General features: G+C 43.7%; 1 protein-coding gene across 1 annotated transcript in view; it reads left to right on the forward strand.

Moving 5' to 3' along the window:
* FGF12 (fibroblast growth factor 12) overlaps positions 1-16,556 on the forward strand; it is a 221,343-nt gene continuing 204,787 nt past the window's right edge. The window contains exons 1-2 of the mRNA XM_042041829.1: positions 1-75; positions 191-331. Coding sequence (XP_041897763.1) covers positions 319-331 — 13 coding nt within the window. The 5' untranslated portion in view covers positions 1-75; positions 191-318. The remainder of the gene's footprint in view (positions 76-190; positions 332-16,556) is intronic.

A 16,556-nucleotide genomic window follows, 5' to 3' on the forward strand; every position in this document is an offset into this window, starting at 1 on the left:
GGCAGCGCGGCGGGCCGCGGAGCCACTCGCCCCCGCAGCACCGCTCGCCCAGGGACAGCTCCCGCCGGCGCCCAGGTAACGCGCGCTTCCCCCGCGGCCGCGCCCCGCTCCGCGCCGCTCCCCGCGCCGCGGGGGCTGCGGGGGGCCCGGCGGCTCACGCCGTCCCCCCCCGCCGCTTGCTTGCTTGCAGCTCCGGGGCTGTGACAGCGCCGTCCCTACCGCGGAGCGAGGCAGCGGCGGCCGGCTCTACCCGCCGGGCTTTCGGCTGAGGAGTGTGCGCGTCTTCCCGCAACTTGCCGGCGCTCGCAAGGCTCCGCGATGGAAGGGAAAGGTGGGTCGGGCGCGGGGGGGCGGCGGCGAAAGGACCGCAGTGGCCGGGCTGGTGCGGGGCCGGGCGGCCGAGGCTGCCGCTGTGCTGGGGACATTGCAGCACCGGCGGGGAGCGGGCGGGAGGCGCGTCCCTGCCGATCCCGCGGGGTGCTCGGCCCGCTGCGTAGGGAGTGAGGGGAAGGGTGGCTGATTTTTTTAATTTATTTTCCTTTAGGGCGAGACAGATGTTAGTTGGTGATTTGTTTTCTTAATGCTGAGGATTTGCATAATAAATATGAGGTCTGTCCCATGTTTTTTTAGCCAGTCAGCAATGGGGAGGTTTTTAACAGATGAGAAGCATTTTACGATTAGAATGGGTTTAAAAAAAAAAAAATCTAATTTTTCTTTTTTTCTGAAACGAGATCAGAGCTATAGAGCTCTGCCCTCGTTACATTGCATATTTAATACATCAGAATATCCTGATAGATTGGGAGAAATGCGATGAGTATTGTGCTATTGAGCTGTCCACCCTAGAAAGAGGAGATAATTAAATCTTGCCTGGCTAGTTTGTGTGTTTGCATACAGAGATATCTCATCCACATATATCTCTTCAGGTTGAGCATATGCATTTTGTTTCCATATGTAGCTGTGCGGTCCTGCACGCTTATTTACCTATCCACCTCTACAGTTTCGTTGGAAATCACACATTCAACTGGTACGTGAACTCAAAACCTGTACGTGTTAATTTCCCATGAAATACTGATGGTAAGTCAGTCCATGCGGAGGAAAGGCGAGTTGCCATTCCCACCCAACGTAGCTGCCAGCTCTCCTGTATAACACAAATCTGGGAGCAGTTTAATTGATAGTGATCAAGGCAGTGGGACAATATGGACTATATTAATTCAAGGAAAATTATGGTAGACTTGTATAACACAATACTACATACCTTCCAGGGAGACGAGCAAGCTATATTTAAACCTCAGGTTTATTTTTATAACTATCTTGTCAATCAGGGCTATAGTTCTCCTGTGTGGGAATATCTGATTATATGCTGATTAAGGAAGGAAGCTATTTCAATCATAAGGAGGCAGTATGTCCTATAAAGTACAGTTTCTTGTGGGCAGTGATCGATAGAACTACCAGGGCTTGGGGACAGGTAAGTACCTCCTAAGAAAGCGTATCTGCAAAGACTTTACTTAAATTAAAAAGCTCACAGCAGTTATGTTAGCCTTAAAGATAATTTATTTTTACTATCCATGCTGTTTTCACAGTTAACCTGAGATGGGCCATCTTTGCCTTTTGAATGTCCTGTCGGTACTTGTCTTGATGCGAAACAAATGGACTGTGACTTTAGTATAACACACTGCATGCCTTGTCATGCACTACACGAGCAGGCAAAAGGCTCTCAGTGGAACTTCAGGTGGTGCTTGTATAGCTGGAGGAGTTGTGCAGGGAGCAGGAAGGAAACATCTGCAATAAAACAGCAAGGGTCCAGGTAGCTGGTGGCAAAAGCACCTCCAGAAGGAGGGTCACCCAGCTCCTATCCTGTGCAAACAGCAACTGTTATGGTGCAGTCGCTGCCTGAATCGGCAGGGAGCGTCTGATAAGGCAGATTTTGGGGCTGCTGGTACTGGTGTTTATTAATTGCAAGATGGGCTCCACAGCAGTCCGTGTTTCCAGGTGCTTGGCTTTGGTGGAAGGGATAGGCAAGCCCAAGAGTCACTACTTGTTTTTGTGCAAAATATTCTGAGCAGTTTGCTGTTACTAGAGATTTTCCTTCGTGGGGTAGAGGTAGGGAACAAATACTCTTCCGGGTTTCCCCTATCTATGTAAAAAGAAGGGCTGTCAAGAGCAAAACCAGCAGAAATCAAGGCACCAAAATGGGACAGGTCCAAAGCAAGGATGATGTTAAAGGAAATACACAAGGAACTTTGGCATCTCAGTGAAGAAACGAGAAGGCAAAGGAAGTCTTCTCACGGCAGGGATCCAGTTGTGTTGGCACTGAAGTAATTTTTGTAACTTGAATGGTGTTGGAGCAGCATGAGAAGGCCTGTGGTGCACGGGTCTCATGGAGCAGTTTTGTGTAGGTGTATAGAGAGGTACAATGCAGGACATCTCCCCCCGTGGAAAGGATGAGCCAGACTAAACTCTTCACATCCTCAGCTTTTGACACTAATCCTAGATGGACTTGCAACTGCATTGCCTTACTAGGCACTGGTTTACATTTTGTTTTCATTACTAACCAGGCCTCTGTATTGCGAGTCCTCTGTTAGGAGATTGTTGCTTGAAGACGATGTTTCTCCAAAGTCATCTCTTGCTTTTTAAATGCTTCCTCCTGCAGCCTTTCTCCCACCCCTCCAGTCTTCCTCAGTGCAAATCTCAGAACATCTCCAACTCAGTGTTGTGCAGATACTGGGGAAGAGTGTGTGCTATATTAAGCAACATGAAGTCTGTTTAAGAAAACCTGCCGTCTGGTCCCTGAATTCAGCTATCCCTGATGACTGCTGTGGACATTTCTGCATACGATTTGCCATCAGTAGAACTTGGTTGTCTGAATATGGCTGGAGCTGATGCTTTGCAAAGCCTGCAGTCTGCCGTAAAAATGGGCTAAAGAACCATCTCTGGCACTGCTCAGAGCAGCCATAACTGATTTCACTGGTTGGACTTATTCATGAGAATGAGGGGAGAAGGACATATCCTAGTTTTTGTGCAGTGGGATGTGGGACTAAGGACTTTACTGTTAGGACTTTTGCAGTAAAATTACAAGCCAGGAAGGGTCTGGTGAGGATTGAGGAGGTGGTGCAGCCTTCCAGCAGACAAAGCTGGCTAGAGCCAAACATCTCTATCTCTTCATGATGCCTAAAAGATAAATAACACTATGGAGCTGCAGTGTTACCAACACATCTTGGTAATCTAAAAGTAGCATTTGGCCTCATCTAACTTACAGCTTCTCTGACTTACTCTGTTCTTCACATTCACTGTCTCCAAAGCTTTTGCAGAAGTAAGGAGCTTAAAAGTTGTGGCTGTTCCCAAAGCTCATTAGGCAATGGGGGGATGGAGGGCACCGTGGGTGAGAGCTCTGTTTTGCATCTGCTACCTGATCCCTCTTCTCTGAATCTTGCCACTACAGCAGTTCCTGTAGGCTGCAGCAGTAAGCGATACCACACCAGGCATCCCAGGAGCTGGACTTTGCCAAAGCTAACAATAGTTAATGTGGAGGTTAAAGAATACTTGGTCATTTGCCAGATTCTTCAGTCACAGTTAGAAAGATGCTTAGCAGAGGAAGAAACGTCATGCAGTGATGTTCAGACTCAGAGGCTGGAAAAGGAATCGGCCGAACAAGAGTCAAGCCGCACAGTGTGGAATGGATCCCTGGGCTTCTGGATGGAGTAGAGAGGGACTGCAGGCTAACCTTGCTGCAGGGAGGACTCCCTTCCTCTGAAGGTGCTGTATCCTTTTCTGTACTCCTGAGAACACAGAAATCCCTTTTTCCCTTACTGCCAGAAAACACAGATTACTACTTTTATCTTGCCTGATGTGGGGATTGGGGTCTTGATGTGTCAGTGTTGTATGGGGGGGGGGGGCAGGGGCAGGCTGCCTGCCTGAACCTTCTTCAGGGGCCCAGCCAGTTTTTGGTACTCTCTGCTGTCCGTGGATGTCAGTGCTAGGCTCTGGTGGCTCTGGGGCAGCTTGATTGCCTGGGTGCAGGGCAGGCTGCTTTCAGCATAGGATGCATGCTGTTAGCTAGGAAATACAGCAGGACTTGTTCTTGTCAGCTGGTCTATGGGGACAGCAAAGCTAAACCATGTTAGCTGAGATGTGGAGATGCTCTTGTCAGTCCCTTGAGCCATGGTCCTGCCCTGTTGGAGAGATATTCTCCATGCAGTGGGTCCCACAGGACCCTTATCCTTGTGTTCAGAAGGCTGTGTGGGAGAAGCCAGGGAACCTGGCCTTACAGCTCTCTTCTGCTCAGGGTCCCAAAGCAGAAGGGCTTTGAGAAGATGTCTGCAGAGGACATCTCTGCAGTGTGACTGTCCTAAGCAGATGCTGCCACAGTAGTGCTACCTGAGTCATGTTCTCTTCCCAGTCACAATGCTGGGAGCAGGATTCTTGCCTTGTAGAAAAGCCACAATGTTGCTGTTCGTACGCATGGGATGTTCAAACCTTTAAGTGGGAGGCCTTAAACAGTAAGATCCCATTTACTTAGGGCACAGAGTTCCCCTTCCTGGGACTGGCAAACAGGTCTGAGCTCTTTGCATTGTGCTGTCTTGTGGATATGGGCATGGACAGTGTGTTTTAATCCATCTTGTCCGACCAGAAGTGCTCTGAAGCCTCCTTGGCCAGCCCCAGCATTGTGGGCCAGCTTCCTCTGTGCAGCTGCCTGCATGCTATGCCTGTAAAGGACAGAATCTTCACCTTGAAGAACTTGTGATCAAAACCCAACAAGAGCTGGTGGATGTTAGGATTGAAGACAGACTTTGTGGACAAGGTGAGAGAGGGTGGCAAGTGAGAACATGCAGTTCTAGCGGTTGCTGTGCACTGTTCCCACCTTTGTGGCTTTCTTCAACAATCAAAGGAGAGATCTTAAAGATCCAAGACATAGTTCATGTCCTGAAGCTGTCAGAAATGCTCACGTCAAACTTTTGACACATCCTATGTTTGTTAGAGGTGAGTCTGCAGCACATACTGTCACACACATGTGCTGGAGTAGTGCAGATTGCTTTGGGAAAGGCTGGGTCACACAAGCCATCTTACGTGCTTGTTTGTAACACAATCAAAATAGTGGCACGGTTACTTTTGTTACAAAACTGTTTTCTTTCTTTGGGGAATACTTGCATCTCTGTCAAGGTGGTCAGAGGCTTCTTTGGGCAGAGCATTTTCCATAGAGGAGGCAGTTCCCTGTTCTCAGCCTTTCACAGTGATGTGCTGTGTGAGATGCAGGGCGTGTTACTTAGATCTGCAGTTCTCAAACTGGCTGCTTGAAGTTTGACACAGGGAAGTGTGTTTGGGGAGGTCAGTAAGTGGCCTGATCTTTTTTTTTGCTATCTCCCCCATGCCCCAGGCTGTGCATTTCAGTGTAGGTACCAGCTTTTGCTATAGTGGGGGAACACTGATTGCCTGACCTTAACACCTTATCCCTGAGGCTGGAGTTGGGTGCTGTGAGAGATTACTTTGGTGCTGTTCTTCAGACTCAGTCTCCACTGAAAGAGGAGGGGAATGTCAGGCACTAAGTTAGCACTCAGCATTCTTGCTTTTTTTGAACGCATTTCAGAAAGGGAGAGAAATGTCTGTTCCTCTTGCTTTAGAAATCACATTAAACTCAACACAAATATGACTGTCCTGGGAGGGCTCAAAGAGGATAAGAGCTTGGGTTGTTGTGTGGTACTTGCAAAATGAGCCAACCTTGGCTATTTGCTGCCACCTAGAAGAGCAGGTAGCAGTCTAATACCTTTATTAGCCATCGTTTGGTAGCTGCTGAAATACTGTGGGTGGGCATCCTCAACTTCTGAATGAGAAGGGTGACCCAAGCCTATCTCATGCAGAGGGAAGTAGATATGGTACCCCAGGAAGTATCTGTGCTCTAACAGGCCTCGAATGTGCTCAAGTGGGTAATGAGGGGGGGAAAAGTAAATGGCTGTGCTCGTAGTCCTCCATACCAACAAACACACCATGTTACTGAACAAAGGGGGAAGAGGACCCTCATAATAGTCTTAAATCTCGTAAAAATTGGTGCAGGACTTTGTCATCTGGCTCTTATGAAAATACCCCAATCCTTCAACCCACTTCCACAAGTTACATGGGAACTGTGGATGTTGCATTTAGACTGAATGAAATGCGAGAGTAATTGAAAGTGATTTTTTTTTTTTTTTTTTAAATGCATTCAGTTGTTCTGACATACCATTTATACATAGAGTGGCTGGAGGCATAATCTGTGGATACTTTGAGTAATGACCTGCATACAGCTGTTTCATCCCTAGGTCACTTGGGGTCCAGAAATTAAAAAAAAAAAAAAAATTTTTTAAGCTTTTTTTTAAGGCTTAGCTTACCACAAGATTTTTCTTCTCTGCTCTTATCTTTCCCTATCTACTCAGCTATTCAAATCTTGTCTGAATTGCACTCATTTCTAATGTGCCATAAAATGTGATATGCAAGAGCTAGTTATTTAGGGAGAATTGCAGAAACTATTTTAGTCAGTGTGTTTTGACCTATAAATGAGGTAATGTTATTAATTTTTACATGCAAATCTTGGTGTTTATTAGCATGGTAAAAGGCAATTTGACAATGAAAAATATTCCTGATGGGTGTAGTAATTAATGCTTTCACTCCAAGTATAAAGACTTTAATAATGCTGTTATGCTTAAAATGATTGAAGAAAAAGTTGACTATTTTCCTGTCAGTGATACAAGGATGTTTGCTATCTCCTATATCCCTGTTTTTTCAGAGTGTTCTTTATAGTCAATAAGACTACAAATCATCGGGCTAATTCATTGAGTTTCTTCTCCCAGGTCTCAGGTTTGGATGAACCTTATGATTTGATACTTATGCGGGATGCACCTTGAAAGCTACGGCTTTTTTCCTCAGATTGAATTAAACCATTTATGGTGTCGTCATGTTTCAGTAGAGATCTTGTGGCTGGCGATGATGGCCGCTCCGTAGAGCGCCGGAGCAATCCTGCGGCGTGCTGCGTGGCCGAGGGAGGCTGTGTGTGCATCAGGATGTGCACTTGGAGAAGTAAGGCGTTTCTGCTTGCTATTTTTAATAGCATGTGCAAAGCAAGAAATCAGGGAAGCATGGAACAGCATTTCTAATTTGGAAAACTGTTTTTTTCTTGAGCTGTGCTTCTTCCTCCTATGTTTCATCCTGCCACTGGAGGCTGGCTTAAGGCTGGCTTTATCTGCCATCAGCCTTCAATAGGTAAGGTTAATTTGCTGAATGTAGCTACTTGGATTTTCTTCACAAATCCTCCAGAAGTGCTGAATGTCTTATTGGCGTAATGAGGGAAAGTTGCCTTCCTTCTCAGTCACTGAGAATGTATTATTAATGCAAAAACACTTTCCTGGCATATAACGCTATTTCTAAAAGAGGCTGACAAGCAGGAAGGCCTCCTCAGGAAGACTGAGGCCCATCTGGTCGCTGGGAGTTGTATGCCATGCTTACTCCAATACAAAGTGCTATCATTGTTTATTTTTCTCTCCAAGTCCAGGCAGACAAGGTTATTGGTAGAATGGGTGTGCTTAAGTGTTGTGATAGTCACTGTGCAAGCAAATGTATGACTAGAGACCTGAAGGGATCTTCGGTTGATGTTGGTCTCTGACATGACCCTACTGAGGAGCTTGAACTCTCTGGTTCTGGATTCTGGACCTCGCCACTTCCCCCTCTCATTTGCACACTGGTCTCTACACCCTTCTCATTTCTGAGTGTTTATCCTTACTTGGGGCATTGAAGAGCAGGATCCAGATGTTGTGGTGCTTGTTTGACTGTGATTTGTTTGAGGTGGAGTGGAATTACAGGTGTCTGTGCAGTTTGAAAGATCAAACCTGTATGAAATTGAGCAGAGTGGAATAAAGTTCTGCTTTGAAGGACAACCTTCAGCGCTTCATTCTTAATTGATGTGTAGTCCTGAATATATATTTTGGGGGAGCACTTCAGTGAGTATAAAACTTGTTAAGAATATTTTGCAGCAGTGGCCTTAGAAAGATAATAAACAAATACCAAAATATTCCGCATATCCAGAATTATTTCATCATAGATGATATTGAGAGTCAGCTTAGTTTTCTGAAATTTTTCAAGAAGACATACAGTATGAATTAATTCTCTGCTTGAGAATCCTTGCACACACTGTGCTTGCTGTGATGCAGAAATGTCCATTTCTATGCCCCTTTAGAATAGCCCTGAATTCAGTCTTATACATACTAGTGGCTCTACCACACTGTAAGTGACAGGGGAACAGCAGTAATGCCAACAAAATGAAAAAAAATGTAGAATCCAGCACCTTCTAGTAAATGGAGGGGGAAAAAAAGTTAATTATACATGAAGGGAGACTTGGATTTTCTAATTTGATACTAACAAGCCATTGCAGCATAACTGGGTTGACAGTAGAATAGGCTTCCTCAGCAAGACCTGCTTTTTATAGTATTTCCAGCTTATTTGATCTTTTGAAGGCTGAATCTGAGCTTTTGAGATATTTTTCTGGCTTTGAATTCATATTCCCTTTTAGTATTGACCAGTGCTCCTGGTATTCTGAGCCTGCCTGTTAACCGGTGCCATACATTATCAAATAATTGTATTGACAAAGTCATCTGTTAATTTTTAAACTTTTCATTCCTATTAGTGTGCCCCAGTGGAGAAATATCATACTGCAAATTATAACCATTTTGTTGCAATATGAGAAGTGATGGGGGAATCAGCAGAGAAGTTTAAAAATTACTGTCCTGAGTCTCCTCTTCCAGTCAAGATTTTAAATGAAGTACATGGAGCTGTTCTCAATTTGAACTGGTGTAGGTAAATGCCTCATTTGGGTAGTAGGCAAAGTTCAGGTCTCTAATGTCTTACTGAACTGAAAACAGAGGAAATAATACTGATTATATGGTTTAAGACCTAATTAAATGCCTTTAGACCTCAATTGTTAACTATTGAAGAAGTAGTAAAGGTTTAAAGAAGTAATTTTATATTGTTTCAAGGTGATGCTAAAAACCCAAACATTTGTGGCTTATTTAACTTTTACTTTCTTCCTACCACTTTGAAGGTGATTTACTTTACAAGTTATATAGCCTTGAGGCATTTGTGTTAGCAACTGCTATTAAAATTACTATATGGTATCTTCAAAAGTCAGAATATCCACCCCATCTTAAAACTGACTATGAATTACAACAAGTTGCTCTGTGCTGAGACATGTCTCTGCCATTGCTACTAAACATAGTGCCAGATATCTAGATTTACCTGTCAGTTTTATTTGCATGATTCATCTCTCAGTAACATTAATTCTGGGCTCTCAGACCTAAATGGTGCTTTTAGTGCATTCCCCTCTCAAAAAATATTAACATCCAGGAACAGCAAGACTTTGTGGGGTTTTTTGTTTGCTTCTTTAAAAAAGGAAAAGTAAAGGCACTAAGGATGAATTTCCCACCCCCTTTGATTAGAAGGTTCCCAGAACTAGTGAGGACAAGCCTGACATACTAAAGCATACAGCCGTGGGCAGTATACAGAGACAAAGAACAGAGTGTGTTTAAAATTTTAATTATTTATAGTAAGAAAATACTGGTTTTGGTTAAATTGTCCCTTCTGTGGCACCATGCTAAGGTTGATGACAGCAGATCCAAGTGCAGAATTTAGCCTCATACTCTGCTGTCTGTGAAATTGAGAACAGGGCATTGAGGCTGATGCTGAGCTTTGCATGCAGGGGGATCTTCTAGTGCAAGCAGTGCTCTGTGCTGTGCAAGTCAGCCAAACAGTGGGAATTTTTGGATGGATGGCCCGTTGTAGATATATGGCTGTATACATGAAAACAAAGGAAGTTCCTTTTTTATTTAAAGGTTCTTGGGAACAGTGAATCCAGAACAGTCTCAATCTCAGCACTGTTAAAGCTGGCATCACCATCACTGAAAATGCATTTATGCTCATGTGGAGCATGAGTTTATACTCAGTAACCTCAAAGGTAAGGCTGCTGCACAGCTGCCTTGCTGCTCTTGTGTTCCTGAAGTCAGCTTTGTTACCCAGAAGCTGCATGGTGATTTGGTAATCCAAACCAAACAGAGCATGTCCTGACTGCAGCTCCAGCTGATCTAGAAAGTAGCTGTGGTGGGCAATTGGCTTGGAGAAAATCAGGACCACGTAGGTGGGTATCTCCCACTTCAGTCCCTCCCCAGTACCTGTACATCAGTTCTGTGAGTTGGGCTTTGGCTCGGAGCCTGCCCATGGTACTCAGCAGGAGTGCTTGGTGCTTGGCTCTCCATCCTGCCTCCTCACATGTGTGAGGACTTTGTCTTTGGCGATTTCCCTGCCTGTGGACAGTCCCTCTCCTTAGTGTGTGGGACAGCAGCCTTAGGGGGAGTTGGTGTTCTAGCAAAGCTTAAGGCAGGACACTCTGGGCTGTTGTCTGTCAGGAGCACTGAAGTTAAGCATCTACCTCTTCTCCCTCCTGTTTGCAATGGAGGTGCCTGAAAATCAGATCTATTTTGCGGAAAATCCAATTTTATGAAATGTCTGTGCTGAACTGGATTGGACCCAGTATTTTCCTCACCATCCAGGCCAGTCAAGGGCTTCCTGGACGCTGCACTTTCTAATGGCTCTTGCCTTGGATTCACAAGAGTTTGTCAACACCTGTGGTAGTATAAACAGTGTAACTGAGAGTAAAAGCTCATGTTTGCTAGCTAAACAGTTTTACTGTGTGCTGTTTTTGTAAGGAGGTATCACAATAGCCAACTCTTACAGATTTCTGTGGGGCTGTGGATTTCACGGGATGCTTTTAAGGCCTTTCCAGGTGGAGGTACATATGGACCATAAAGCTTTATCACTGTTTTTATCTCTTATACTATTTCCCTAATCAACCTTATACATCTTCTATCTGTTGAAGTTTGGAGCTTAAGTTGATGAGGAAAATGGTTGTTTCCAGGTTTCCATTTTAACTTCCTTTGTAAAAGAGACACAGTGCTGCTTGCCAGAAAGGAGAGACACATTGTCAGGAAAGCCTGTGTATTCTTCTCTTCAAAAATACTGTATTTCAGTTCTAAATAACGTGTTAGTTTGAAGTCATTTTGAAATTACTTCCTTAGGGGAAAAAATTATTAATTACTGTTATGTTACTGATACTGTTAACAAACAGTAATGAGTTATTGAAAACTTTAAAACTTACTTTCTCCCTAGGATTTCCCAGGAAAGTTCAACAGAACTGATGACTAAATAGCAGGTGTTACAATTGGCTATATCACATATTTCTGTGCAGAAGATACCACCTGCAAGTGTTCTGCCCCTTCTCTGCCAGTGATTATTGGCTCAAGTGACAGGGAAGGCCATGTGAAACTGTTTAGTTCCATAAAGACGTGATCTCATCTAGATAGATTATCTTGTAGCTTTACCAAAAAAGCACCATTCAAATCACATTGTGCTGTCTTGGTTTATGAATTATGTGGCTTTCACCTCATGTCCCACAATAGCCCCAGCTGGCACTGATGGCTATGAACTCCATGTATTTATAGTGGTGGTGCATGGTCCCAGAAATAGTGACCAAGGTGGCTATCAGCCAATGACTGCTGAATGCCCTGAGTGTAACAAATTGAAAAGCTCATGTACCTCCTTGAGGGGAAAATACAATCAGCTTGTCCCTAATTATGACCCTAGATAATGATGGAGCAATCCAGAAATATCGCAGCATGGGCAGTGAACTCAGTGAACTTCCTTGATATAAGACAAACCTGGATGGGCCTGATATTGGATCCTTCTTTTTTGCTGAAAGACATATTGGACTGTCATTTCTGTTCCTGGAGGGGCTAATTACAGCTACATGAGGCAATAAATCAGCTCCTGCTCCTCTGGAAAAGAAACCCCTTGGCTCTCAGCTCAACCCATGCTGGCAAAAAAGTGTGGGGATGGAGAGCCAGAGTTTCACACAGCTGTGCCAAGTTCAATACACCAGCTTGTAAATCACCGGGGTTTACCCCCTTATTGTCTGTACTCTATCAAGAAAAAGTGGCTACAGAACCCTCTGGTTAGTGGAGTTACTGTGCGTGGGGACTGTGTGACTTTGGCCCTGGACATAAGTGGGAGGCTGTCTGGACAGTATGTGTTCATGTGTGCTCTGGGATTGACATCTTCATTACCTTGTGTAGGAGTAGTATTAGGAACCCAGTGTGGCTTTAGTGTCAGATCAGTGCTGATCTGAGACCTTGCCTGGGTAGCATTTACAATTTGGGAGTGGTTGGATCCAGCTGTTGATGTTGTGTTGTTGGCTAGGGAACTTTGGAAAATTCATCTTGTTGGGGATGAGGAAGAGGACAGTTCAGAGCAGCAGGACTCCTGGGTTAAATTTTACCTCTGAATGTTCAGGTGTTGAGATTGCTTTTAAATCTTTTGTGCTGCTCAGTGGAATGAAGGTTAGTGGGTAATGCAGCTCTGAAACCAAGGCAGTGATGTTTTGTTTTCTCCTGCTAATCCAAAAGGTTTTGAGCCATTATACTACTAAAGCACAAGTTCACCCCCAGCCTAGTGGCGTGATGTTAGCTTCCCTCTGTACCTTTCTCTGAAGTTCATAGCTCACAACTGTTCTCTGAAACATCTCAGATGAGTTTAAACCGGAGAGATGCATCCCATGCTAGCTGCCATCATGATTAGCAAAGTTGAAGTTTACTAGTTATTTTTTGGATGATGACTCCTAATATTTTTTCACCACTTCAGCAACAAACAGAGCAGCAGTGTTTAGTAACAGTGGGTAAGGTCATAGTGTTGGGCCTGGAGGCATTGCATTAGTGCTGCAGCAGCCTAAATGGTGGTTGAAGATTGTAGAAGGAGGAAAGTGCATCTGACCTGTTTGGCAGGATAGACAAGGACACAAGGAAACCTCAGTTCTGCTTTCTTTTCTTTCCAGGTGATCACCATGGTAACATCTTGTATTCTGTGGGGTTTTTTTTGTAGCTGTTGTCAGGCCTGTATGTTTAGGCAGTCACTTGATGTGGGTCCTATATGGGTGGTAATGTCCCTGCTGTGCCTCAGCCCTAATCTTGTCCCTGGTAAAGACAGCGATGCAGGGGCATTAGGAGAACATGAGGTCTGAGAAGTGTTCCTGTAAGTTTGCTGCGTTCTCTAGGCTGATCTATGCTCTCACAGAAGGGCTCCCTTACAGAAACACAGATGAAGAGACAGAAGTAGCTGTCTATGTAATTGTCCAATTTCTGTTACAATTGCTAATCACCTGGCATTTCATAACATCTTTTTCTCCTCCTGTGCTGTCAGCTCCAATACTTGCTGTACAGTCTTGCAATCACTGGGATGGCAGAAGATTGCAATCCCATAATTGTTTTATAGTTGGTTTGCTGCGAGGCTGGCGGATGAAGATTCCCTTGAATGGTAAATGGAGTTACGAGTGCATGTGATCAAACGCCTGTCTGCGTCACTGCCCTCTTCACATTTTGTCCTGCATGGGTAATGTTTCCATCAACCAGGACTGGAGGGCTTGTTCATTTGTTTGCACCATTTTGCAGGATACACTAGACCTCTTTGTAAAAGATATTGCTAATATTTTCCCTACTAAAAAGAATCAATTGATAGGCACTTCCTGGTGGGACTGAAATCCTTCAGGATAAGAGAGGGTTCTCCTACATAAAACATTTAATACTTTTAAATATCAGAGAATTTTTATAGAGCTATGAAGATGTTATGAATGGTGTATATAATCACCTTTAATTTTAAAATCCATACGTGTTTTATAAAGTTATTATAGCAACTGTATTCTAAGTTTAAAATAGTTGTAGTTCGTCTGGCTTAATAACCTGTAAAGGTTCTATGCACAGTAAGTCTAATTTTTCATGCAGAAAATGATCTTCAAAGACAAATATTTGCAGTAATAGAAAAGGCAACATAGAGAAATGATGTGAAAGAACGTTATTCTTTGGGTAATTGTTATCTTATGGCTCTTTGCTGGAGGTAAATACCCAGGGCTTTGTGTGGATGTGCATGCTTCTAGCAGGTGGCTATTTATAATTGCCTTTTCGGGAGGGAAGGGGAAGGAGAGTTGTGCTGCTTTAATGTTTGAGGTCTCTCAGGTACTAGTTGGCTGTTTCTGTGAGTGATGGATGTATTTGGGACTGTTCAGAGAGATCCATGAGTCCATATTGCCAAACCCTGATGAGGGCACACCACTAATTAGTTACATAAAAGTGTACATTTGCCGTTGAGGAATGAGGGGCCCAAATCAATAAGCACCTGTATCAGTGGGTGCTTTTCCTGTCTTTGCCTTGTCATGTTGCCTTTGATTTTTGCAGTCTCCCCTGTCCTGGCACACCCATCTGTGCCAGCAATAGAACTGGCACATCTCAAGTCAGCATCTCAGATTCGTATGCATCTTATGCTGCTGGTGCTTAAGCAGAGGTGCTGTAATGCTCCACACCTGATATTGCCTGAATAATGTAGCTATTTCAACAATACAGGGTAGAACACAAAGAACCTACAATTCTTTTCTGAAAATGGTCCATATTGTTCTGTTTTTACAACAGTCAGGAACAAGCAATGCCAGCTCCTTCTGGTGGTACTGCAGCTCACCTTGCGTACCCAACTACTGTCCCAGGAGCCAATCAGAAATACTGGCAAAGGTAAAGCCTTTCGGCTCTGGTATAGACTTGAATAACTTTTGAAATACCTATTTCCTAAAAAGTTCAAATGTTTCAATACTAGCAGTTATCCAGACTAAAAAAACAGACAGAATGGGAAATCTGTGGGACATGAAGTCACTTCATCAATATTGAATTGCTTTGTTTTGATACGTCTGTTTGAACCTAGATCAGCATCTTAAGCATGTTCAGGTGACACATGTTCATGTGGCATTTCATGTTTTTCCAAAAGAGCCCAAAAGCTTCATTCTCATCAATTCCAATATTTTTCCTAATGCCATGTGGCTTCTGGAGCTGAGTCTGGCAGCTGGACTCCATTCTTTCCTCCTCTCAAATCAGTCTGCCTGGTGAAATGCCAACCTTTGTGACATACAACACTAAATTGTTATATAGCTCTTTGCATGCATGAGTATCAGTGCTACAAAAAGGAAGCTTTATCAGTGCTAGAAAGGAAAATGAGGCACAGAGTAAAGCAACTTGCTCAAGGTCACTCTTGAAAGTTCAAGGAAAACTCTCATTCTAGCACAATTAGGAATAAAACACCTTTTCCTTGATACTCTGAGATAGAACATCAGAAAATTCGTATCTACAATGAACGATAGGGAGACTCCTTATTGCAGTGTGAAAGATGGAGTTCTCCAGGGACTTTCCCTTAATAAGAGAATGGGGGTGTGAACCACAAGTTTGAAGCAGTGTGTTAGTAGGGAAAGGCAGCTGAACTTATTAAAAATATTCTTCAACTATTTTTGGGTTAGTTGAAGATGGCAGAACATTTTTATTTGGCCCTGTATGATACTTCACTGCAGTCACCCTGATGACTGTCTCATTGTTGGAAAATGCAGAGTTGTTCTTGCATAATTGGTGGGGTGGGGTAGGAATCCAAAAGGCAATTCTCAACAGTGGTAGTAGAGAAAGTCTGGGGGCTTGTTGAGGAAGCATCTGTGACCTGGTTCATAAGCAGATGATCTCTGAGTGGGGATACAGTTGCCCCCCTTTGGCATAAAGAAATGGAGCAGCAATAAGTCAGCACAGTAGTTATGCTTGCTTTTAGCATGTACGATTCCCAGGTTTAGGGGCTTTGAGGAAATGTGATGTTTTCTGCTATTGACCCATGTGTAAATATTTCAGTGTATTTATAGAGATTAAAGGATGCAGTTTTTAAGTCTTAAATGAAGATTTTTGTGGAGTTAAGAGAAAGCTAGATCTCCAGGGTGTTCACTTTCTTCCTCCACCTGCCAGCATCCTGAGCATTCCCATAGGAGTACTGTGGTCCTTATAAATCAGAGTTCAGTACCTGCAAAAAGGTTTTGACTGCCTCCAAGCCTTAGGCTCCCTGCAGGAGTAACACTGACTCAGAAGAGGGCTGCTCTGAGGACAGAGCAATGCCTTTGCTTGGGGTGGCAAGCATGGAAGCTGTGCTTTTAGAGGCGTAGCCCATCCTTCAAAGTCAGCCTTTGATTTGCAACTTCAAAAACAAGTTACCTGCTGAAAAATCAGGGAGTACGGGGGAATGGTTACATAATGCAGATTTAAATGTATGTTTTTCCCAGAGATGGGTGTGAACTGCTCAGAGATTGAGAGGTGAGTATGCATTCATTAAGATGTACCTTTGAGTAGGTAGGACCTTAGATCCCAAGAAATTAGTAGAAATGGAAGTATGCAGAAGTATCGATGTGTAGGTGATACTGCTGCCTGTTATGGAAAAGGAGATATCAAATCATAGTGTTTATTTCTGTAGCCGACACATAAGAATACACTTTGTGAAAAGATAATACAGCTTTCCTGGTCCTCCAGTTTTTATGAAGTGTAATTTATTGAAAAGCCTAGATTTAATATAGAAAATAACATATATCTGGGCAGATTTAGTTTTTGCTTTTACTCTAAATTGAAACTATTCAGTCTCAGTGGTTCAGTGTCTCATGGTTGATT

The sequence above is a fragment of the Corvus kubaryi genome, unplaced genomic scaffold, assembly GCF_017639235.1.
Source record: "Corvus kubaryi isolate FWS band 111438036 unplaced genomic scaffold, C.kubaryi_AGA036_p1.0 37397, whole genome shotgun sequence".
In the NCBI taxonomy this organism is placed as follows: Eukaryota; Metazoa; Chordata; class Aves; order Passeriformes; family Corvidae; genus Corvus; species Corvus kubaryi.